The 26,607-nt window shown below is 35.1% G+C and overlaps 1 protein-coding gene across 1 annotated transcript in view; it reads left to right on the plus strand.

Annotated features, from left to right (window-relative positions):
- St8sia4 (ST8 alpha-N-acetyl-neuraminide alpha-2,8-sialyltransferase 4) overlaps window positions 1–23,097 on the plus strand; it is a 92,847-nt gene extending 69,750 nt beyond the window's left edge. Inside the window, exon 5 of the mRNA XM_004625419.2 lies at window positions 21,099–23,097. Within this exon, the coding sequence (XP_004625476.1) occupies window positions 21,099–21,381 (283 nt within the window). The 3' untranslated portion in view covers window positions 21,382–23,097. The remainder of the gene's footprint in view (window positions 1–21,098) is intronic.
- The last annotated feature ends 3,510 nt before the right edge of the window (window positions 23,098–26,607 follow it).

Raw genomic sequence — 26,607 nt, forward strand, 5'->3', positions numbered from 1 at the left:
TGGACTTCCACACTGGAAGGGAATAAGAGCAACAGGAGCTATGAAATTTCTAATGCATTAGAGAGGATGAAGAAAAGCATTGGAGTTGGAAAGTTAGAATCGACTGAAAACTGTGAGAGGGTGGTGAGAGGCTGACTGACAGAAGACCCTTGAGGGGCTTGACTGGCACAGCGTTCTTTTGAAAATGGAAATTTAGTACAGGTTTTTTAATAATGCCACAAGATCAGATTATGCAGTTTAATAAGCAATGTAAATTGATGTCTTATGGGGTAACCAACTTATAAGAATATTTTAGAGGGTAGTTTGTTAAACTTTATGCAACTTAATGCTGATCTAAAAGAGGTCAAAATGAACAAAAAAAAAAGAGAGGGAGCTAACTGTGTGCATATTAAATTTTGAAATGCTGTGGTGTGTTTTAGTGCACTAACCTACATTAACTGAAAGAAGGAGAGTCTGAACAGCCTCCTTCGTTTCAGTGATGGGGATAGGAAATTTTTCTTCTTATTTTTGTAGTTTCTATAGTTCAAAGCATGTTTGAAAATGAAACATCTGTGATACCAAAATATCTTCAATAAGAAAACATCTGTGATACTGAAATATCTTTAATATTTTTTAAGTATTTGGAAGGCTTCCCTCAGGCATATGCCCCAGATACGCAGTTTTATATTTTAGTAATGATTGCAATGACTGTGGTGCCCCAACAGAGTCCCAAAGAAAAATCAGTCCTTGTGGAATTAACTAAGAAAAAAGATAAAACCTAAAGTGTGAGCTGCTCTGAATCAAAGTTCCTCCCTTAAGTATAACACGGTATAACCCATGACTCCAAATAGTACATCTCTGTTACTGCCAGTCAGTATCTGTTTAAACAAATATTTAAAAAGAAATGAACCAATCTTCATTAAGAGTATCTCCATACAACATTTACATGCACTAAAAAAATTTTAAGCCCAAGTTTCCTGTTTAGATATCACAGATAAGCTCTTAGGTATTTTAGAGAGTAAATATTTTAAATAAACCTAAGATTCTAGATTCTGAGAATGCACTCAGATACTTTTTACATAAAGATCATCTTTACGTCCTAATTCTTTTTTTAATAGTTTTATTGAGAAGCAAATAGCAATGAGACAGTTTCAAAACAGATTAGTAGGACAGTTTTAATAATTAATACATTGCATATTGTTGTCTTTCTAGTGGTTATTCATAATGCAAGATGCAGACATGATATCCTGTCACAAACACTATTAGAACAAATCTTTCCATTCATTGAATTAAGAGAAAGTAGCTGTCTATCTATCCTAACTATTTTGAACATACAGACACAAAATGGTCCTTCATTTGCATCCCTTTTTTTAATTTAGTTTTGTCAGAGAAGGGTATTCCATTGTCATTTAAATATTGTAGGTGCATGAATTTAGCAAAATAATCCAATATAGTCCAGTAGTCCATACTAGTAGTGGGTTTTCTGTAACACTGGCAATGTCTGAAGTTGTTGACTTGAGCCTTTTACAGCTTAGCATATTAATATGGCTTTACTTTTTATACTTCATTTTCATACTTTTCTGCTGGATGGTTAAGACCAAGATAAAGCAAGACCTATATAACAAGAAATGTAACTTTTGTGTCTGACAAGGTCAGGCAAATCCCCTCAGGATTTATCCTGAAACCTTATATCGCAGTCTTTCATTACTTGTTTGTCCTTGCCCTGCTCCTCATGAAAAAATAAATAAATAAATAAATCTGTAAAAATGTTGTATGAAGAAATTGTTTACATAAAAGTTTTGTTTTGGAAACCCCGCAAAGATGATCAGGCCTGACTTATTAGAGGGCACTGTAGTTTTGAGTTAGACTCCAGCTCAGTGGAAATGTGGATCTGAAACAGTGGACAATGCAGGGGGCTGAATATGCTAATGTGGGTGGTGATGGGCAGGAGTCATGAGGACGGCTTTGCACGTGCTTGGGAATAAGTACAGCAGCAGTGATGATTCCACTTCGAATTTTTAGTGATCATCATACAAAGTAAGATTCAAAGGTCTTCTTTTAAGATGAGAATTGAGGATCACAAAGAGTAAAAAACCGGTTCAATTATCCAGATAGAAAGTGCATAGAATGGAAAGTGTTTTATTTCCTTATTATATAATGCTAATTTTTATGGTTACATGTATGAACTTTTGTTGATCTGGCTTCTGCAAGGCAGTATATTCTGTCCTTTGTAACCGCCTCTTCCTCTCTCTGAACCCTCAGTTGTGGGGTGGAGGATGTCAGCTCTGGAGTGTGTGTCTGGTCTTAGATTATTCACCACCAGAACACCTGGCAAATAGAAACCCTCCGAAGGAAGTGATTGCTGGAGAACAAAAACAATAAATGAAAAAGGAACTCATTCTATACTTAATTCATGCTGATAAATCAAATACTGTAATGCCATTAATGATCCACTGGCAAGCCAAGTAGTGTAATTATCAATTAATATTTATTAATAGCATTGTCAGTGGCTATTTTATAAAGGTTCCATTTGTATGCACAGATGGACTTACTTTGTAGGTCTAAATTTTATGAGCTCATACATTAGCTACATCACGTTTAAGTGGTTTGTTATTAAAACATTGTGCATATTTTATCTGAGTAAATATCTTAAAAGATAATCAAAGAAAAAATGAAAATTCTTGTAAATTGGGAAGATTTATCAGAGCATTTAGATAAGAATTGGAAGGAGCCGAGGAAAAAGTGGATCAAAGAAGATCCATGCCTAAATGTATAAGAAGCACAAGGATGAGAGGATCAAGCCTAAAGATCATTATTTTGAAGGGGAAGATAGTGTGCTAGAGAAACTGATTGGGTCCCAAAGTTCTGTAAGGGCTCCCAGGTGCTGGTGTCCCCTGTGGTTCCTAGGAATTACTTCAGGTGATCAGAGCACAGCTTTGGGGTGGGAATGAGGAATTATATGTACTTGACTTTCCTGGGTGTGGAATACTCGCCTTCACGGTAAAGTTGCATGACCCAAGGGTGTTATAATTACACTAACGACAGTTCAGTTAAGTCTCAGATTTACCATGACAGTTTAGCAGGAGGCTGAGTCTTTGCAAAAGGTGAACACATTCCTTGTTAATCAAAGAATGGTGTTTTACCTTTTCTTGACTTGAACCAATGGCTATGGGCTAAGAATCTGATTTGTCCCGTGCAAATTACAAAGCCTCCTCTAGAATTCTGAAACCTTATTCTATGTTTAATTCTCAATGGACAAGTACACATTTCACCAGAAGTGACCCTAGATGTTTCTGGATTACTGCAAAGAAGGACATCTAGGACACAAGTCAGGCTTTTGACCTAAGAGGAAGTTTGTTTGCAAAGGTAGGCTTACAGCTCTTAAACTCAACCTGGTTCCATCTCACACAAATGTGAACAAGTCTGTTAGGAGGTTTTCACAGAAGCATTGCTTGTTGAGGCCTCAGAGAAAGTCAAATGGAGATGAGCAACGTGCAGGGCCACACTCACAGGGATGGCAGGAGCACTTATCAGTTGTGAGTTCTCAGCTCATTAGATTCCTGCAAGGTGGCCGCCTTATGGAGGCCCCAGTCAGTAATGTACTGGAAACAGGGAAACTCACACCACACTCCAGTGCACCCTGTGCAGAGAAGTGAGGCTTTCCCAGGATGGTAATTTATATTCCAGTGAAGGAGGGTGGACTCATGTTTTGTAGTTGCAACCACAGATTTACTTAGATTGATGAGGTGTCCCAGAACTGTAAAGTATTCTTCTATTGCAGTATGTACATCTATGTATACATAGATAAGTGGATGTAGACAGAGATTTCAGTTGGAGACTTGAATCGCTGAAGCAGTGTTTATCAGCTGCGCAATGTTGCTAATCCTGTACCTGGCACTCAAGCAGAGCAATTCAGTAAGACACAGGGCGTTTGTGATCTTCAGAGACACTCCGCGCTGTTCTTGTAGAGCTACAGAGATTGCTGTTGTGAATGCCACTACTATTTAAGGGAAGAACTACAGTAATAAAAGTACATCTGGATGTCCTAGTGCTTGCCGTGGCCATACATGCAGCTTGCCTCGGAGTCTAGGGAGGGTTTGATTAAGCACCAGGCCAACCCACTATGAGAAAGCTCTCTGGCATCTCCCAGCTGCCATTCAGAATAGAAAGCCCAGGATGTGATGTGTCAAAACAAGACCCTTCAGCACACTGTGGCAACGCAGCTGTCACTGAGATATGTAAGTCTCCAGAGGGAAATACTCCAACTGTTTCCATGGTAGAATGAATACAAATACCAAGCTCCAGTCCGATTTGAACATTTTTAACCCCTCAACAAGGCATGCCACATTAACTGTGCAGATGAATAGAATTGACCCCTACCTGTTCTTGTCCTAGATTGTTGGCATCTTCTGGAGGCAGGTTTCTCTTAGTTTGTGTGAGAGAGACAGGTACCATTTGGAATCCCTACACATCTAAGACATGCAGCTGCTGTTTCCTTAAATCAAGGTAAAATTGGTTTTGACAGATCCGCCAGGGTATTTCAAAGAGATGATTTTCACAACCTAAGCTTAAAAGAGTGACTGTTTTATTTATTCCACAATATTGAGATTTTTATATTTATTACTGCAAAATTATAAGGCCTAAATTTATAGTAAAACTTGAAAACTTTGAACTTGTAGCATAAATGTCAACAAAATCCAGTGAATAACTTAGTGCCTGGGTAAGCATTTTCTTTGCCAGGCCTGGTGGTTTACATCTGTGATCCCAGCATTTGGGAAGCTGAGGCAGGAAGTTTACCACGAGTTTGAGACCAGCCTGAGCTACATAGCAAGAATATAGAATGGTATGTTCAAGTATGTAGAAATGAAGCAGTTTGAGAGCCAATTCAATATTTTTTTAACTGCAGATTAAAACTTCCTGAAACACGCTGGAGGTGTGGCTTGGTGTTAGTGCACTTGTCTGGCACGTGTGTGAGGCCATGTGTTCCACCCCAGCATGGATAAAAACAAAGGTGAAAACTGTTCTTAAAATGTAGGAAATGTAGTTTCATTTCATACAAAATTGTTAGTTTTTATTCTTGATATAACTCGTTCTAATAAATATTATAAATAATCTCATCATAAACAAGGCATGTATTAGTCCAAATTATATCTGAGATTTTGCAGACCTGCACTTGTAGGATTTCACCCTTATAATAGCAAAAAGAAAAAAGAAACATTAGCTTCAATTAACACTACATCAAGAACCATCATAATGTCGTAACTATTTTTCACCTTAATATAATATTGTTGACTGTATTCTGACTTTAATTTAATTTTAATATATCTATGAGATACATGTGTTTTATACTCATATAGTAATCAATAGATATATAGCATTTAATTATATGAGTAATTATCAATATATTATACATCTCTGTATATGTAAAATAATATATGACAAGCAAATAACCATGGTTATATATTCAATAACCATAATTAAAAGGACACTTCTAATATATCTGTATTTGTTTTATTTTTTATTTTTTGGCGGAACCGGGGATTGAACTCATGTATTTGTTTTATTAATTAGAATGAAATGTCCTATTATTTAGAGGCAACTTGTATCAATTTGTTTCACTAGTTTATCTCAGAGGAAATTCTAAATTCATTAATTCATCAATTTAGTCAAGTATATTCATTCTATGTAAAACTATTCAGTAAGTGAGTTCTTGTACTGTATGTGTTTATAAATTAAGAATTTATATATTCTGAAATATTTGTAAGCCATCACTGAACTATGAAATAACCTTGAAACCTCTACATGTCATTTCTTCGTTGCACTGTGGTAGAGTTGTTTTTTTTTTTTTTTTTCCTGAACACCTATCATATTCCCCAGATGGCTCAGCCATCAGCACTGGCAGATCATGAATAATATTTTAGCTTGAACAGATGTAAGCAATTTGTATTTTTTCCCCTTTTTGAACCAGCTTTGTTTGGATGAATCAACTGGAAATTGAAACTTACGTAGAATTTCTGTTTGCAGAGGACCAATGTTTTCCCACACTGGAATATGCAGGCAGCTCTTAAATATAGACAAGAGGAAACTAGACAGAGTGTGTGAGAAAACAAGCTGGAAGATCACCGTGTAGTGTTCCAATGAGGACCCAAGTTCCTCAGTCTGTAGAAAGGCAGAGAGAAAGTAGTTTTGTATCATTTCAAACCGATCAAATGTTCATCAAGTCGCCTATGCTTTTCTCTGGTGAGAACATTTTTTAAGAAAAGTAGAGTTCTGGAAATACAGGAAGTACTGATGAGCAATTTTCCTGGCAAGGATATGTTTGTTCTATTTTATGTATTCATTAAAATTATAGTTTGACCCAAATACAGTCAACTCAAACAACCCTTGCTGATAATTAAGGGTTAAGGAAGACTGGCAACATGCTACAAGTTGGTTAAATGACCTTTGTTTAAAAATGTGATATCAGATCTGGGCAGATTGGTGCATGTCTGTAGTCCAACTTACTCAGGAAACTGAGTAAGGAGTTTCAACTGAACTCAAGAGTTGGAGACCAGTGTAGTCAACACGGTGATCCCATCTTCAAAAACAAACAAACAAAAAGCTCCAGAAATGATTCCCAAAAATACATCTTGATGCTACAGACAAAAAATATATGCTTATTTATACATTGATATCCTGTTTGTAGACATCATTTCCTCAATAAAAACAAGTTGCTAAGCATAGCACACAACTGAATATCAAAAGGTTATTAACTATCATTAACTTCCTCTTTTGGATTGTATCATTTAATACTTACTATTTACCCAGGTCATTCTCTGAATTCCAAGTATCCTTTGATCACCAACTGTCAGGCCAAATGCAAAAGGGATTTGTTTCACTTGTACAAAATGTAGGACCACTGGAGAACTCCCTCAAATTTTAAATTTTAAATTCCAGCCTTCTCTTGTGTTGAGTTTTATTAATTGTCTTTATTTAAAATACAGATAGATAGATAGATAAATAGATAGATAGATAGATACCAACTGAAATATTTTATAGCTCTCTTATTAAACACCATTAGCAGTGCAAAGTAAGATCTGTTATTACTTTCAACTTAGTCTTACTTTTTCAGTATTGAAGTGGAAGTTATTCACTATTCATTTCTTGAACAAGCATTTCTGAGGTTCTTATCTTGCTTTCAGTACTCTACATATATTTGTGAATTGTGGAAGTTTACACGAGCGCTGGAGTCAGCACACAGAGCAGAGCCGTGGGTGCGCAGGAGCAGAAGGCAGCGGCTGGCCGCCTGTGCTGCGCACGCGCTCCTGGACCACTCACAAGTTGCTCCCCTTCAGAATTTTCCTCCCACGTAGGACTGATCACCAGACAAGAGATTGGAGATGCTTCCCTATGCAAATACTCCTCTTAAACAACGACAAAAGTGTTTCCAATCACATTTTCATTTTAAAGAAAATTATGTTTCAGTTTTAAAATTTATTGCTATGGAGTCTAAGCTAACTATCCATAGCAACTTATATTTTTCCCCTAGAGGCTGAAAAAATGTTTGTGACTCTCATGGTTGAGTTCCTGTTATATCAGTACAGCCAAAGGAAAACAAATCGTATGAAATAAAAGGGTGTCTTAGTGCTTTAGATTTCTATGAATTTTATGGTTTCTGTATTAAGTTGAATTGTATAGTTAACATTCAGGATGAATGATTTTCCGCTGCCTTTTGAAATTGATCGAGTCCATAAAAGTAAAAACGTAGCTATTGATTTTTTTCATTTTTCATTTATAGTGCTTCTGTTTTCAGATGATTTTCAAGTCTTAGTTGTGTAATGTAAGCAAATCACTAAGGTTTTTAAACAAAAGCAAAGAGTTAACCTAAACTGAACTCAGATTTTCAAATTGAGCGTCACAGAAGCATGTGCAGAGGTAATAGGATTGAACTATCTTAATGTAGATGTAGTAAATGATATATTAAATTTCTTATTTAGAGAGATTTATAATGCAATGAATTATCTGTACAGTAGCTTTCAGTTTCTTCAGCACTGCAGATGTTCAAATGTGTTATTCTAATTTATAGAGCAGAAATCTAAAACACAGACATGAGCATGACTGGTCAAGCCTGACAATGTAAAAGAGACAGAGGTCACACTTTGCTAACTGATTTCACTCTAAATTCAAGAGTTTTCCCTTATATCAAAAGTGTCAAATTATTCAGCACCATAAAGTTGATTTCATTCTTCTGAAATATTTTTTCTACTTCTAATGTTAAAAGTTCTAGTACTAAGTAGGTGATACATAAACAATGCATAGTTATAGGTAGTAAATCATTGATAAGTGAATGATTTCTATTTTACATTATTATTCACTGCTCTTAGTGTTTGTAATTCTTGAGTTTTGCAAATATTTTAATAACAGTAAGAGAAAATGTTTGCTCTGCAAATGTAGCTCCTTACCAATATAAGGCATTAAAAATTTAATATTACATTTTTATATGACAGCTTTGGTATATAATTGATATACTATAAAATTTTCCATTTAAATTATGAAATGAATTGTTTTAGTTTATTGGTAGAATAATTTGGAACATATTCTTTACTATATTCATCAATAATTGATAAATTCAAGGGCCAGCCAAATAGCTCAGTGGATTAAAGTGCCTGTAATCAGGCGCAGGGGCCAGGGGTCTGATCCCCAGGCCTCCTATGATGGACCCCGCCCCTGGGGCGCCTGAGACAGCAGTTGAGACTGGGCATGGTGATGTGCACCTGTAATCCCAGCTCTTAGGAGTCTGTAAACAGGCGGATCACTACAAGTCCGATCTAGCAGTGAGACCCTAAACATCCTATATAGACCCTTCCCTACAATACAAAAAAAAAAAGTTGATGAATTAAATTCTTATAGGTCATCAAACTTAGTAACCATTAATTAATTTTCTGCCTATGTACAACATTCTAGTTTACTTCATGTAAATGGAAGTATACAGAGTGTATTCTTTATAGTTGCTCTTTTTATTTGCTAGTTTTTGTTTCCTTTCTGTCATAGTGCAGACCAGTGCCTACTTTGTTTGTCCTATGTTATTCTATCACAGAAATATAACCCATTTTATTTGTGCATTCATCAGCTGATGAAAAGATAGATTGCTTCTGCTTTTAGATATTTATATTACTGTGACTATAGTAATTGACATGCAAATTTTGGCCAGACAAAATATTGGAGTTCTCTTGAATATTGCCTGAGAGAGGTTTAAGAAACACAAAGGCATATTTTCTCAATAACTATTGCAAAAGGGGAAAAGATATTGCAAACATTCCAGATACGCTTTGGAATATAGGAAGGTCCAGTGGAAATTTACAGCCAAGAGGAAGAGTGAAGCATGAAAAATTAAGGGTAGACATCCAGGGTAAGAAGATTCTAATAGCCCAAAAAGAACTCTTCTTCCTGAAGACAGGTAAAAGTCTAGGCATCAGAGCTGTGGAATGAAGAAATTTATTATCAGGCAGCGGCAGGTATCAGTGTGAAGGGAAATCTCATTATATTGACTTAGCACCATTTTTGCTAAAATTAGATTTAGCAGAGGTGGATGTGGGAAACCAATATTGAGGATTAATTGAGCAGAGGGCTTATGAGAGCAACTAAAGTTTGATGGAGGAAAGACATTTTTTTCAATATATACCTAGAAGTACAACTGCTAGCACCATACACTAGCCCTTTGAGAAACTTGTAGAATGTTTTTCAAAGAGGATTGACCATTTTCTTTTTTCTCCCAGAATGTATGAAGTTCCAATTCTACTATCAACATGGATTACTTAATTTTTGATTACAACCATTTTATTTGGGATGAAATCACATTTCATTCTAGTGTTGACTTGTCTTTCACTGATGACTGATAATGCTGAACATCTTTTCTCTACATTTTGATCATTCATATCTGTTTTGTGAAAACATCTATTCAGATCATTAATCATTTTTCAGTTTGTTTAATTAACTTGTGTTTAGTTTTTATTTAATTATTTGACTCAGTTGAGTTGTAAGCCTTATGTATGTATTTTGGAGGATAGTTCTTTAGTAAGTATATGACTTACTATTGTTTTCCCACTCAGTGAGCTTTGGTTCAACCTGCTTTTAATTTTGAAGCGATCCAGTTTATCTATCGTTTTCTTTTCTTGCTTAAGCTTTTGTTGTCATATCTAAGAAGACTTAGCCTAAGGATGCTGTACTTTATTCTTATATTTGTATTTCTTCTTCTTAGAGTTTCAGTTCTTAAATTTAAAAAGATGAGCCACTATAATTTGTGTAATGGCATGATAAAGGGGTTGAAATTAATGTTTTAGTAATACAACTTACCTGGATAATATTAGAAACATCATAACAAAGGAAAATTTCAAACAATTACAGGTTGTTACACAAGTGCCTGACTTGGTAGTACTCTTTTCATCATTGTTTTTCATGTCAAAGAATAGTGTATTTTACATTTTTTTTAGCTGTATTGTTTTTGGAAAATTCCCTACACTCATATTCTTCCATTTGGCAGCAGTTTATTAAACGTGGCTTATGTTAGAAGAGTCTGCCTAACAGTAGGACAAATATATGTATTTTTTTTTCTTTTGGAACCAGGGCTTGAACTCAGGCCCTTGTGCTTGCCAGGGAAGCACTTATTCTACTGAACCATCTCCCTGGCCCCTTGGACAAAAATATTAACATTGACTCTAAAAAAGAAAAAAAACTCCGAATGGAGGAATTAGTGTTGATTCTATTAGAGTGGCCTTTCATGAAACAGAAATGATAGATAAAGGAAAGAAATAGGCATTTACTAAAATTTGAAGAATACTGTGTGTCATTCAGTGGCCCTTCACACTATCAGTAGTAAGAACTGAAAACTACTAATCCAACTTGGGCAGCAGAATTTACAGGCGGAGCATTCCTGGGGAGAGGGGTGTGAATCAGATCCCAAGGCCTCACGCAGGCCTTCCCCCTTATCCTTCATTGAGGTCTCCCTTGGCTGGAAGCCCCATTCATTCCTGGTTTATACGTTCAAAGAAAGCCCTTTACTGAGTTGTAAATTTATGCCAGGGACAGAGGCATGTTAAAGGTGCAGTCACTTCAGCATCTGAAACATTACAGCAGGCGTAAAAATAGTCTAAACTCAAGTAACCTCTTCACATGCTATTCGTTTAATACTTGCTGGGAAAACTTTAAAGAACTATTTAGAATTTGCTTGTGGCTATCTTAGTTCTATTTCTTCACTTGGCTTTGAGAACACTGATGTTTGTCTGATGTTTGGTTGGGATTCTTTTCAGGCCAGAGTTTCTGTTATTGAATGGAATATAGATCATGTTTGTCGCCCCTTGGTCCTTTTGAAATGGATTTTAGCACAACTCTTATCTGGGAGGTTAATGGAACCTGACATTGATATAAATTGGGCATATCCATTTGTAAATAGTCCAAATCAAGCAAAAATGACATAATCAAGCCATTAGAAAAGCTGTTTACAAAGTCAACAAGCTGTGTTCATAGTAAAATAGACTTTTATTGGGAAATCGTCCTTTGTGGGGGCTGGTAGAATTATCATTTCAAAGTGGTAAATTGGACTAAATGTTAATATAAAGATAAGATTTTCATGGCTGAATGTCCTCTTTTATTTTCTTTAGCCTGTGCCGGGATTAAACCCAGGGCCTGACACATGCTAGAGAAGCACCCGGCCACTGAGCTGCATTCCCACCCTGTCCACTGTCATCATCTTCCACTTGTTAATCTATTTACTGAACTTAGGTAGGGGATACCTATGTTCAAATTCTTCACTCTTCCATGAGATTATTTCACTCTAGGACTCTATGGCCTAATAAGACATGGTTATGGTGCTTCTTTTCAATCTTAGGGACACAATATAAGCTATATATTATTTTTAATTTTTAAAACCAATTTGTTCTGATAATTTAGTGAACTACATTTGCCTTTCCCATCATGCTTCAAAAGATCATTTTCCTTTGGCTTCCAGTCTTCCACTTTTTGTACATCATCACTTCCTCCTTCTGGCAGTTTTGGTTGTGTGCTCCAGTTTCTTTTTACAATTTAAGTAGCATGAAAGAGAAAGTCATTAAAACTTGTGATATGATGCCTATTTTAATTTTGTTGGAGTTTTTATTTGCCAGTTTCAATTTTAAGCATTATATTTGAGAATTTCTAAAAGATATCTTTAGAATCCATGTAAGGATAATAGATTAAGAAGAAAATATTCCTCCAAAATCTAGCCAAAACCATAATGATTTGCATCATTTTATGTAAGTTTGGAGAGGTTTATTTTAATTCCCTTCGGGATTCTAACATGCAATTAGACTCTAGATGATTTCCTTTGTTATTTTTAATTTTCCTACTTCTCCTTTTTCTGTTGCATCATTGTTTTTTATTAGCTTTACTTTTGATTTTTCATATTCATAAATAGCGAAAAATCATTTTTTGTGATCTTGTGGGTAAACAAGATTCAGTGACCTGTAGTCACAAGTCTTACAGGAAGCCAGAAACAACGTTGTAAGTTTTTCTATAGAGATAGTTTTAAGAAACCTTCCTACAATGTGACAGAAGAGAAATCCTGTACATCATGTCATCAGATAAAGCGGTAGCAATTAGGGAATGGAAGCAAAATCTAAAAATTAGACTCTGCTATAGTTGGATGAACACCATTGCTCCTCAATCTCAATTCAGAATATTTATGAATATTTATAAACCCAAGTTTCAAAGGTACTCATACCTTACTAAGAAGCTCATTTTATTTGTGATCAAATGGGAACTGAATATGCTTCAGTACGGTGCTGAGGACCACAGAGACAGCAAACAACAGGATAAACCCAGATGTTGCTTTCTTCACTGCTTTCCCACTACTGAACATTAAGACTGCCAAGTTTTGGATGTCTTTCATTTTATTGACATTAAACTTCAGTAAATTACCAGCAAGTGAGTAAGTACACATTAAATTCTTAGGGTGTATCCAGCATTGTATCCAGATACAAAATTGAAGCCTCACTTTCTCTCTTCTATTTTCACTACACAATGTATGAGTTCTCTATAAATGTGTAGTGAATCTTCCTTTATAGAGATGAAACATACCCTGCACTTCATATTCTGCCTTGCTAATGAGGCAGACAACCAATATTCAAAATTTTTTGTTAAGGAAAATTTGCTTATTATTGAATTCCCTTGTTCCAAGCCTATTGTAATATGAGCAAGGAAGAATATTTTCTGCTGCCAGTGGTTTATTGATGCTACCAAGTGTGTTTCTTTCAAACTAAATGTTCTCCAGTGTCAAATTGAAAGAGTAAAAGCAGGGTAAGAAATATTTGTACCACAGAAATGGACAAATGCTGTAAATCATTAGCATAGTCTCTTTTCTGCCACCGTCTGCTGTTAAACACTTGTGCACATTCAAGTATACAGGGGTTGATTGAGCAGAATAGTTATTTTATTTACTGAGTGAGAAATCTACCTTTTATGAAGTACAAGTGATATTATATAAATAGCTTCTAGTTTATATTACAGGATTTTATGAGGATTATTTAAAAGTATTTAGACACTGTATGCAGAGAATTATCATTATATCAGTAACATAAGTTATTTGCTGATTAATATGACAGACACTTGGTGAAAAAAAGATATAATCTCAGCCTTTATTTGCAACCAACCTGACAATGTTTATAGCCACATAAAAAGAAAGGTGTAATATTCAGAGCTTGAAAGGGTAAAGCTGCTCTCCTATAGTAGAGGCCAATGGCATACATATTTACTAATTTTCATATAGGGATTATTTCATAGAATATATTATTCTATAATGATTTTTCTACTCAATTCTATGTACAGTATTAACCCTAAACCTTGCTCCACTTCAGGAGCCTTGGAAAGGGACCTAATCTTCTGGTCTACTATGCCTATACCATTGATAAGACATTGTACTCTAGGAAAGGCAGGCAAAGAGAAGACTTTTTGTTTTATAATTTTCATCTCCTACTTAATACAGAGCTCTGCATACAAAGGGCACATAGAAAAAATATTGATAAATGACCTCTTGAGGTTATAAATTTCTGCTTTCATTTTAATGACACTTCAGCATACTTCGGGAAGCCCTGCTTATAACTGCAGGGAAATTCTTAGCCTTTGATATAATGTCACTGCCTTTGGCATTTGCAATGTGGGTAAATAAATTACATATTAGAACCACAAAATCGTCTTCTGACTTCAACTACTTGGAGAGTTTACCTTAGAAAAAGTGGATCTATTATATTGGTTAGATCTTACTTTCTGGGAAAAAAAAGTCAAAGAAGTTCCCTACAAAACATACATCACTTCTGCCATCAGCCTATAAATGACAATATCATGCAGATGTTTCTTTTTGCAACCAGTGACCTCTAGGTTGAAAACATTTTCAACCTCCTGCTGTCCCGAGTTGAGTGCTCCCAGGAGGCTGAGACTTTCAATTCCTTGTTAGTGGAAACTGAGATGATTGCAGCCAGATAGATGCAGTTTAAATTCTGTTGCCTGTCACATTTTCTAGGAGCTTAAGCTGCTTACTTCCCATTCGCTGCTGCCCTCCCCAAGTTTCCTTGTCCTCCTGTGTCAAATAAGAATCACTCCGAATTTGATGCTCAGAAGCAAAGGAAGAAAGAAGTATAGAGCTGATCACAAGAATTGTGTCTGGTCAGTTATAAATACCCAATAAACTACTATTCTGTTCACAATCTCACAATACTCCATGGCTTTCCCATTAACTTGCCAAGCCACACTAAATACGCCTTTCTGTCTCTTTGGTTCTTCCCACTAGAATTAGAGTCGAAAATCATTCCTTCTTGCTTCTCTGGGATACTATTAAGACTCATATGCAGTGGAATGAATTATTTTCAATGAATACCCTGCTGAAATTCCTATTTTTCTGTAATTTATTATTAATCATGTTTTTTGTGGTAGCACAAGTTATCTCACAATCTTATACAACCTTAAAAGGTTTAATTAAATCTATCAAAATAATTTTAACACAGTATTAAATTTTATGCAATTTAAGAAAACAATTCAATTTACACAGTATATTACAGACCAAGAATATGCAGAAAAGAATATTTTAACATTTGGGAAGAAAACAGTAGATGTATTTAATTGAATCAGTATCTTTGCCTTAAGCTTTTTACTATAGTGTTAAACCACGTATACTTCACATATGAAAGAACTAATATATTGACAAACATACGGACTGAAATATTCCATAGAATATGTTTATTTTTCTGTGCTGTAATGTCTGATGAAATGTCACCATGGATGGTCTCTGTAGGTTCCTGGGAATGGAGATGCAGATATCTTTGGCAAAGATGAATCATAGAAAGTGAATTCTTCAAAAAAAAAAAAAAAAAGAAAGAAAGAAAGAAAGAAAGAAAGAAAGAAAGAAAGAAAGAAAGAAAAGAAAAAAATAACCTGGGGCCAGCTAAATAGCTCAGTGGATTGAAGCGCCTGCTTAGGCAGATGCAGTGGCTTGGGTTTGATCCCTGGCCTGCTGTGCCGGTCCCGCCTCCTGGGTGGGCGCACTGAGCCAGAGATTGAGACTGGGTGTGGCACATGCCTATAATCCCAGCTCTTGGGAGGCTGAACACAGCCGGATCACTACGAGTCTGATCAATATAGTGAGACCCTGTAGACCCTTACTAAAAAATGCAAAAAACCGACGACAACAACAAAATAACCTGTGCTATCGTGTGTGTCCTAAGACTCTCCGCAGCTCACCTCTGCAGACTTCATGGAATCAAGCACAAAACTCAGCCATGAGGAACCAAACACAAGAAAATAAATAAAGAATAATCCTTTGAACTAAGCATATAAAGTTGTACCTTGACTCACTTTTCTTGATAGAATTTTTAAAAAGAAATCTATAAACAGAAAATTTGCTTATCACATAGCATTAAATTACAATATGTGCCACAGTGAGATTCTATTTTTTTAATGTAAATTTCTTTCAGAAATTGTCCGATTTGATCTTTTGGAAGAAAAAGAAGATATTTAAGGGAGAAAATTATGTTATTGCTGAACTTTTAAACTACTTTAAATATAAATAATGAGCAGTATTCCTTGTAAGCTAATATATTTGTTCTAAACACTCATCAATATATGCAGCTGTAAAGCAGCAGTTTTGCTTTTCTTTCTAAAATTTTGAGTGTGTGACACTGTCAGGCGCCTCCACCTGTCAGATGATCATTATCCGATTTTAGGGTTAGATGACATCTAAATGATTACTGGCTTTAAAATAAGGAAGAATTTATTAAATATATTCTTTGATTTGTATTACAATCTGAAAGAAGGCAAAATTGTAGAAAAACGTGTCAGAGAACATAGGTCAGAGGCATAAGTGCCTGCCTGGCAACCATGAGGTCCTGAGTTTGATACCAGTACCAAAGCGGGGGGGAAGTATACAAAAGTGAAGTGAACTCAATAGACTAAGCGCCTGTTTAGGCAAATGCAGGGACTAGGGTTCGATTCCTGGCACCACAGACTGCGACGGCCCCACCCCCAGGCACTCTGAGCCTGCCACTGAGTGGAACAAAGCAACACACGCCTGTAATCCCAGGACTGGGGAGGCTGAAACAGGAAGATCATTATGAGTCTGAGCTGTGTAGTGAGACCCTGTACCAAATACAATAAAAGAAAGAAAAAGAAAAGTGAAGTGGAATCAGAACAGGACTCAAAATGTTTAACACAGTTGCCTGAACAGAGATTTTTAAACCACAGTGAGAATTTCATAGGTAGAGGAAACTACAAACCCCACAGCCGAATGTTTATATTTCTCAGCCAAGGAAACTTGAAACACCGTCATTGAGGTTAAGCAACATGACCACACCATGCAGCCCTAAGAAAGATGGCCCAAGGGACAAGTGAGAGCGGGGGATGGGAGTGAAGCATGCCTTGTTTTAGAATATGTTCAGTGCTCATAACACTTGTGTGTCAAATATTATCTTGTGTTTGTTAATATATTTCTAACTTTCTATATTAATGAAAAAATGTTCTATATTAAATATTTTAAACTTAGGTCCAATCCAAAATTGGGCATCTGAGATAAATGCATAACTCCCAAATGAAGAAATACAAATGGCAAATGAATAAGTGAACAAAGTTCAACACCATTGGTCATTGGAGAGATGCAAATTAAAATAACACTGGGATTGCACCTCATTCCAAAAAAGAATGGCTGTCATCAACCAATGACAAGTGCTGGCAGGGCTTTGGGGGAGAAGAAAACATTCTTCACTGTTGGAAGAGTGCAGGCTGGTGCAACTGTGAAGATTCCTAACAAAACACTAGGATTTGAGGTTCCATTCAACTCAGCTATTCCTCTTCTGGGTATCTTCCCAGAAGAATTAAAAACATTATATTACAGCAATAGATGTGCACCCATGTTTATAGCAGCACAATTTGTAATAGCTAAATATTGGAAGCAAGCCAAACTCCCATCAACTGAGGAATGGGTAAAAAAAGATGTGGCATTTTCATACAGTGGATGTAACTTGAGACCATAAATAAAATCAGTCGGACTCACGTATGTATTCATTGCATTGTCTCCCTGGTGTGGGAAGCTGAAAGAGTAAGATACAAAAAGTACAACAGATACCGTGAAATGAGAAGAAATTCAAAAGGATGAAAGGAAATAGGATGGGGAGAAAGGAAAAATAGGGATGAAAAAGTAAACAAATACATGATAATTTTACTATTTGTTTCTCTTGGTTCATTGAAAAGTTTGTGCTAATATTATTTGGAGAACATATTAAGTCCATATTGGACTCTGAGTAACTAGTTTAAAGATAACAGTACTCAATGCATTAACTATTATTGTTCCCCTACTATGAAGCGACTTTCCCAACGATGAATAGGCATTATGTCAGAGATTTCAACCACAGCATCCAATTGAAAATCAGTCTGCTGTATTACACTGATTTGCCAGGCAGAGACATTCCAAGTTTGTGTTTGTTTAAAGTAGTAACTGAGATTAATTTTGGGGGGGAAAGTAGTTAAATATTGTGGTTAGCAAGAGTAGACCTTCATTGCTGGGAGCAGTGAGGTCTATGGAGGATATTGCATTTATAAAAGGATAGATTTTCAATGTAAACATAAATTTCAGAGAAATTTTGTTTCTTATAAAACAGAGATTATCAAAATATTAAAGCAAACTGAAAGAAGGAGGGAAAGAAGAACAAAGGGGGAGCAAGGAAATACTTTCAGTATTAAAACTTAACTTAGTGGGTGACATATTATGGATACATCTATGAATGACTATAATAAATATTAAGGTCCACCTAAGCTGAAGAAGGCAAGGGATGCATATTTTATCATTAATTAGGTCTACATGGGTAGATGAGAGCAAATGTAATTCTTCCTTGCACATTTCTTTTCCTTCATATATTCTACAGAAAGTCTGCATGGATGTTATAATTCCAAAAATCAGCTTACCTAAAAAGAAATGCGTGCATGGAAGTCAGACAATTTACTAATTGAAAATGTTGCTAAATTTTAATGTATAATATAGCAGTTAAATTTGATGTAAAATGATGAGGTATTGCACTAAATTACAATGTAAATGTTTCACTGTCGGTACACTCCTTTCTTTTGGGGCATGTCAGTTACACAGAATAATGGGTGCATGTGTACAACAGACTCCAATCATTTCCACCCCTCCAGTAATCCCCTTACCTATACCTTTTCTCTAAAGTTTACTTTCTACTTTCCTATTCTCTCCCTCTCTCCCTCCTCTCTCTCTCTCTCTCTCTCTCTCTCTCTCTCTCTCTCTCTCTCTCTCTCTGAGTTTCTGAGTCTGGCTTATTTCATTTAGCATAATGTCTGTATGCTATTTTTATTACAATTTCCTAAAGATAGTTTTTGAAACAGGTTAAAAAACTTGGTGCAGAACATTAAAATTTTTAAATGTTACCATGCGTAATGGAGAGCTTCAGATAATTTTTTTTTAAAATTTTACTCTGTACTGTTTGTATAGTTATCAAAGTGATTTAACTTATTATGCTAACAGAATGAAAGAATATACATGCTAGTCTTTTGTGAATGTGGAATTTTTTCTGGTTAAATATTGTATCTCAATAATTTAGATTGACTTGCAGACTTTCTTGCATGGCATAAGAATTACTGTAGATCTCACTGCCTGTGTTTATGTCTGTTTTTTTTTTAATTTCACAAAATGAAATTTTGAATTGCAGGTGATCTTAAATCTTGTACTGCCTTAAGGTTTTTGACCAACTTATCTGTTACAAGTCAGTGTGATTTATTAAAGTGTATTTTCCACTAATGCTTTTTTAGGAATCAATAGCATAAGTGGAATGTATTTTGTATTGTTTCCACAAAACTGTCTGAAAAGTTGGTAGTTTATTTTCCTTTGAAGTTATTCAATCATTACAAAAGTTTCTTTTTTCTTCTACTAGTATTTCTACAGGTCAGTTAATTAATCTGTCTTAAACTACATTGACTCATTTAGAACAAGACAATACTGCATTTCTAAAGCATCTCTACTCTTTATTTGCAAGCAGGATACTTTGCAATCAGTTTAATTTTCAAGATATGTCACTGATTGCTCCAGTGACTTTCATGTTTGTATTATCTTGTGAGACCTTCTGGATTAAAAAAATTGATTGAACATCTTTGACACTGTTTCGAAGAATGTAAATTAATAATTTTTCTTTTAACTTTTCTTTCCGACTTAGCAGTTTCCAAATCATACTGCCTGCAGAAGTTGCTTTGGTATTTATTCATTCCAATCCAAATACAGTTACATTAACTTCTAGAAAATCTTTCCGTATTTATGAAATGGAAAACATTTACTGAGGATACGATAGTGGAATCCCATACAAATAATAAAGCACTATGCTGTTTCCTGCTGGTGATGTTTTTCTCACTGTAGAAAAATTCAGCCTAACTTTTTACTGCCAACTTATTAATAATCATTAATATTTCTTGATGGTAATAATAATTTTATGACTGAGTTTAAATTCACTTAGCCTACCTTAAAAGTTCATAAAGATACCTATTTAAAATCTACCCAACTTCATCAGGTAACACTTACAACCATTCACAGACAGATCACATAAAACTTCTCGTGATAATCATGTTAGGTGAAAAACTCCTGCTTTTTTAGGACTAGACTTTTAGCCACATCACTATTTTCAAAGCCATCAAATTTCAGCTTAACTATACTCCTTGAATTGAATTTGTCTTTTTTTTTAACAATGTATAGGCTTTGATTTTTACCCTTGCAGCTACCTTAAGATGAGAAAATTTTCAGATGGTTTCCTTTGAAAACTCCTTATACATCTTTACTAGAACAAGCTTTCTCAAGACAATTGTTACAATTTCAAAATGCAGTGGGCATCATTTGCATAATCAGGCCCTGAGTTTCATCACTGAAAATAATAAAAGATGCAAAAGGCTAATGCTGATTGGAATAAGGGAGGAAAAGAAAGATTAAGATAGAAAATGATAATGACTAAATATAGTTTCCCTGTTTTGGATATTTTTGGTGAGGCTGAAAGTTCAAATTTTCTGTGAGCAGTTGAAGTAAAGTAACCTTTTAAGGTTTGGGATGTTTTTATACGTGATGTGAAGATATATTTGATTTCTCTCTGGAAAGGTTTCTAAAAGCTTTAAAGAAAGAAAATAAGAAAAAAACTACTATGCTGAATCTGAAATTAAGCACATTAAACATAGTGGAGGTGCAAACCTAGCAACATCCTTCCCTTACATTGGGATGTCGGTGTATTTCTCCAAGTGGATGATATTGATAATGACATCAGCAACAATGACAAAACTAAAAGCAAATATCTTCTTAAATTTATTGTATCTGTCATTAGATGACATTTAAAGTTGGAGAAAATCTATACTCTTTCCCCTTTTACACTGTTGTTACAGTAGATCACTGTCTTTAAAGAAATGAATACTCCAAGAGCGTTGGAAATCCCCTTCCCTCCAGAGTTGATGATAATTAAAATAATATTTCCCATTATTTGCTCAAATATTTCTTACTGAGATAATTTTGTAAACTTTATACATAGAATACTTGTAGTAGAATGTTATCACTAAATTCTCTTTTTTCTTTCTTTCTTTCTTTCTTTCAGTTACTGGCTAACAAACAAAGTTCCCATCAAAAGACCCAGTACCGGTCTCCTCATGTACACGCTTGCTACAAGATTCTGCGATGAAATCCACCTGTATGGATTCTGGCCCTTCCCGAAGGACTTGAATGGAAAAGCTGTCAAATATCATTACTATGATGACCTTAAATACAGGTACTTTTCCAACGCAAGTCCTCACAGAATGCCATTAGAATTCAAAACATTAAACGTGCTGCATAATAGAGGAGCTCTGAAACTGACTACAGGAAAGTGTATGAAGCAATAAAGCACATTTTAGAACCTGCGGACAAACTGAAAATGCACTTCGTTTCTGAAGATGCTTCCGAAGAATTGAAAATAGGATCCAAATCAAAGCTGGGTGTAAGCATTCGCAAATTAACTGAAAGGTTGATAAAAGCAGTTCATATGAAATCCACTACCAGCTGAAGTAATACCTGCAAAGTGCTCTAAAAAATAAATATTGTGACTGCAAGGGTCCTAGTAAGTGCCACTTCCACTAAGAATACAGTTTGAATGTATAATCTGTAGTGTTTACAAGACCCAACAATGCACTTCTCATTAATTAACGAAGCAAAGATGTTCATCATCGTCGGGCTGCCGCCGCAACGCCAAGCACACCAGAAGAGAAATCGGGGAACACCACTCAGCCCTTGAGAAATTAAACCATCCTTGTCAGCAGAAAACACGATGCAAACATTTGAGCAGCGAAAGTTGGAAGAATAAACAACGCAAGTAAATGCCTTCAGTCAGGACTCCGATCTGATCATGAATTCTGCTTGTTTTTGTTTTTGTTTGTCCCTAGACTCTCTTTCGGTTGGAGTACTAGGTATTTAGAAATCTTTTCTGAGATATAAAAATAGTAAACACAATGAATAAGAAAAATAAATGTCAAGTAATAATTTCTACGGTCTTTTATATTTTTAAAGAAGCTATCACACAAGGATTTTTTAAGTTTTATTTTGCACAACTTTAAAACTGCAGTTTATTTTTCAGTGGTGTTAAAGGTACCAGCTAATCTGAACCCTTCGGTAATAATGAACCTTTCTGAAACAAAGAAGGTTCACATCATCTAAGATGGTAAAATTAGCAGACAAAAATTGCACTCATGGTACCAAAGATTATACTCATGTTTCTACACAACAAACCATACTCGTTTCATGAAAATAATGCTATTTACCTGAAAATGTTTTCATCCTACCAATGTAAAAGTTGTCTTTAAATGTTTTAAAATTTAACAGAATCTTTTTTTCATTTAAAGGAGAACTTCTATACCTTTTAGATTTGATAATTTTGTGTACACATTTCTTGCTTAGAATAAGTGTTTGATTGATAGCTGACTTCTGGGTCTTAGGTATTCTTCCTGTTGTTCAAACACAAAGATTGGCACGCTGTTTATATCATCACTAAACTTAGTGCAGAAATAACATGATTAATACAGTGTTGTTGATTAATTTCAAGACATTTGACAATGAAACTGTGTGTCAATCAATCCTACCTAAAATCCATTCAATTCCCCAATATATTCTCTACTCAAATTTACCACATTATAAGTGAATGTGTTCTTTAGGAAAAGCGGATTGATTCATAAAGTAATTTGATACAATTTAATGAATAAGAGTATTAGGCAGTTTTCTGGTAACGTACAGGGAGAGAATTCTGACGGCGCTTTTTTCTTTGGAAAGCAGAAGCACTGTGTTCTCACTTCTTCTCTGGCCAGGAACAACTTCTGTGCTTCTTGTTTCTTGGTGAATGCAATCTGGGGAAAGAAGAAATAGCAGGAGAAATAAGTTTGTTTTACTTCTTAGAGAAGGCATTCTGAGAAATAAATAAAGCATATATATATATATATGAATATATAAATAGATAGATATTCATGTTACCATGGGAAAGACTATCCATCATAGTGCAGTGTTCAGTATTTTTAATAATATGTGGTATTATTTTTTAAATGCTGTATGAAAGAACATAGGGATGAAGAAGACAGTATTTGTGCAAATTCATGTTTCTCTAAGAAACAAAAATGAAATCCATGTGGAAGAGCCACAGCTGAAAATGAATAGAACTTTAATGTACTTTTATCATGACAACATCTATCTATTGGATCTTTTAAAAGAAATCCTTACATTATTTGAATGTAAAGTTGAATAATTTAACAACAAATAAAACGCAGGTGGTTTATGGAATCTTTGGACTATGTGCAGATAATGTTGTTCTAATCACCTTTAACTTGAATTCAACAGAAATCGGAAAGTCACAAATAAATTCTTACATACACAGTCCACCTTGACACTCAAAGTATGTCTATAAAAGCAGCAGTCATGTACAATGCCTTGCATTTTTACTGTGTTTTCAACATATGCATTGAAACCATGTTAAGGCCACAATGAACCCATCTCAGCCATTCAGTGTTCTGCGCACTCGAGTCTAGCTCATAGATGCATTGGGTAGTGCCTTTTTAGCTTCGCCGTGTTGCTTTCTTACCCTATGCTTTGTGTTCTCTAAATACTCGCCCAGCTCAGAAAGTGTTCAGCATAAAAAAGGGCTTCAGTATTGACCGAGACTACTTTTGTTCATCTCAGGGAACTTTCGATACTCAAGAGTGAATTCAATTAAAGGTATTTAGTGTTCAAAGAAGACACACTACACACGACCATTTCACTCCCTGTTGTAAACTGTGCCACCTGCTCTCCTGCTCAGCATCCCCTGTGGCCTTCTTGTAAGGATAGATGTACTTCAAGGAGCTCAATGAAGGCTGACATCGAGAATAGTAAACAGATTTGAGTTTTGATCAGCAATGGGCATAAAGAATCAGATTACAAATGCACACTTGGAGTATTTGATTTTTCTTTTGTGAATATCATACAGTTATAACTTTAATATTTTTTAAATTTCTTCTTCATGATTTAACCCTGTCCCTGGCAATGTTTAGGCAGCTGATTGTGAAATATTCCTGCCCACTAGGTCATGTAGTTGTTACTGTGCCATTGATATGAATAGGCTGTGGAAACCTTTTCATCACTGTTCCTCGCTCTATTTAGTAATTAAGTTGTTGCCGCAAAAAAAGAAAATTCAGTACAGGTTTTTCAGGGCAAATCCAATGATTTGGCCCACAAGACTTAAGAGACTACTGTGGAAATTATTTTATTATTTTTATTATTATTTTTCTGTCTGAAAGAAGGTGCTGGGCATTCCAATGTCTTCATATGTTGTAAATCATATGAATTGTGCACCAAGTGTTAGTGGGAATTTCTGCATACATGCTTACAAACGTGCTTTATTTAAATAATGCTAGGGGTAGTGTACATACCAACTAGTTACTAAGCGATTACACGGGAAAAAAGGTGAAGAAAGTAATTTATTTCCAGTTGAGCCAGTTAGTCATAATGCATATAATGTGGTGTTCAGTTAATGAAAGGGTTATTTTCGTGTGGTTTTTATAAGGACTATCTATAATTGTGGAAGGAATGTCAGAACAGTTGTGTACAGTTAGTTGTTATCTCTCCAGGGTGGAAGTTTCTCCATCATACATTATCAATATACCAATGTTTTAAAAGTTGAGTGAAGGTTATTGTTTGTATTTGATGAAAGAAAATCCAAATGAAGCCCACCTAGAAATAGATATTTTATTATATATGTGCTATAGATATATCTATATAGTACAAATAGACATGTGTGATGCATATATACAATGTTATATATGTATATCTGTGTGTATACACACCAAGTCTGTAATATTACACACTAGATTTGTGTTATGTTGATATCTTCAGGGTCTGCACTGTGAACTACCCTGGAGATAAAACCTCTTTAGAATAAAGAAGTTCTTTTGAGACTTCTGTTAGAAATCTGCTTTAAGAAAGATCTACTTTATATCTGAATTTTGTGCTGTTCATACCTGTAGCTATAATAAGGGAAAATATGTCTAAACCTTAAGGGAAAACAGAAATGTAAAAAGAAAAAAAAAAAAGACCCTTCAAGTTGGCTATGTATTTGAATTGCAGTTCTCAGATTGGGGCTCCAGCCTTTGTGTTTTTTGTTTAAGTAGCACCTTTTAATAAGTACTGTTTCTGTGTGTAGGCAAAAGCACAAGTGTTTCCAATGTACATAACAGGAAGAAAAAGAGTTTACAGAGATAGCGTTGCTGCACAGGATGATTGCTACTGAGTATTTCTTATGCCATTTGTGAAATGAAAAAATGAGGTTTATTCTGTCTGGTTCATTCTGTTCAAAACCGTTTCCCTATTGTTTGTGGATAGCAACTGGGTATTATTGTTTATCATTTGTAAAATTGTAAAATAAACTGAACCCTTTTTTCAATCTCATATGTTCATAGAAGTCTTTGATTTCACCTCATAGGTCAACGGAGGGCAATTAGTTTAAGAGAAAGCTTGTAAGAGTGCTTTTTTTCCCTTCTCTGCCGTCCTGGTAATTGACAATAAGGTGAATCTCTTAGTTTAAAGAATGTGCACCACAATATAAACTATCCTGTGATCATCAGAAAATCCTTAACAGTGCACTGGGGGCGGGGGGACGGAGCATTCTGGTCCTGATTTGGAGAATGAAGTATTACAAAAGGATGGTCGTCAGTTGCCATTTTGTACTCCCCCACCTAAGCGGTCATTTCAGCTCTACAGATGAAGAGGCCAATGCATGTTCACACACTATGGATTCTAGGGCTGCCTCTTCACTTGTGGTTTTATTATCAAAGTGGTACTCTTTGTGTTACCATGGAGGAGATAACTCTAAAAGACTGTGCACTTGAATCATTTGCTGTACCTGTGCTACACATTTGTTTTGTGCTGTATTCTTCTGTGAAGAATATTTTAATTCCATGAGGTCACCTGAGGAATTCTGTGACTTTGAAATATTTTCAGTAGACTATACTGAATCACCAATAATTGCTAATGAACCCAGATGTTACTTATGTCTATTTAATTGCTTTTTACTTTGTTTTTTAAATTTTTTATTCATTTTAATGAGAAAATAAGATAAAGTAGCAATGAAACAGTTTCAAAACATGTTAGTAAGAGAATGTTGTTTTATTGAGAAACAAATAGCAGTTATAATAATGAAAACACTGCATCTTGTTATCTTCATAGTAGTTATTCAAAGGACAAGATGCAGACATGATATCTTGTCTAAACAGTATTAATACAAAACTTTCTTCTCATTGAACTAAGAAAGTAGCTGTGTGTATCTTTTTTCTTTTTTTTTGGGAACTGGGGATTGAACTCAGGCCCTTGTGCTTTCCAGACAAGAACTTATTTTACTGACCTATCTCCCTGGCTCAGTGGCTGTATATCTACCCTAAGTATCATATATATATTGCTTGGTCATTGCTTGGCCCATGTGCTCCCTACAAAATGGTCCTTTATTTATTTTATTTTTATCAAAAAAAAACTTTAATGTAATATAATTCACATACCATGAAATGCATGATTTAAAGTGCATAGTTTCATTATGTTTTGGCCTATGTTTTCTGCTGTATATC

This window comes from Octodon degus, unplaced genomic scaffold (assembly GCF_000260255.1).
Source record: "Octodon degus isolate 3935 unplaced genomic scaffold, OctDeg1.0 scaffold00009, whole genome shotgun sequence".
In the NCBI taxonomy this organism is placed as follows: Eukaryota; Metazoa; Chordata; class Mammalia; order Rodentia; family Octodontidae; genus Octodon; species Octodon degus.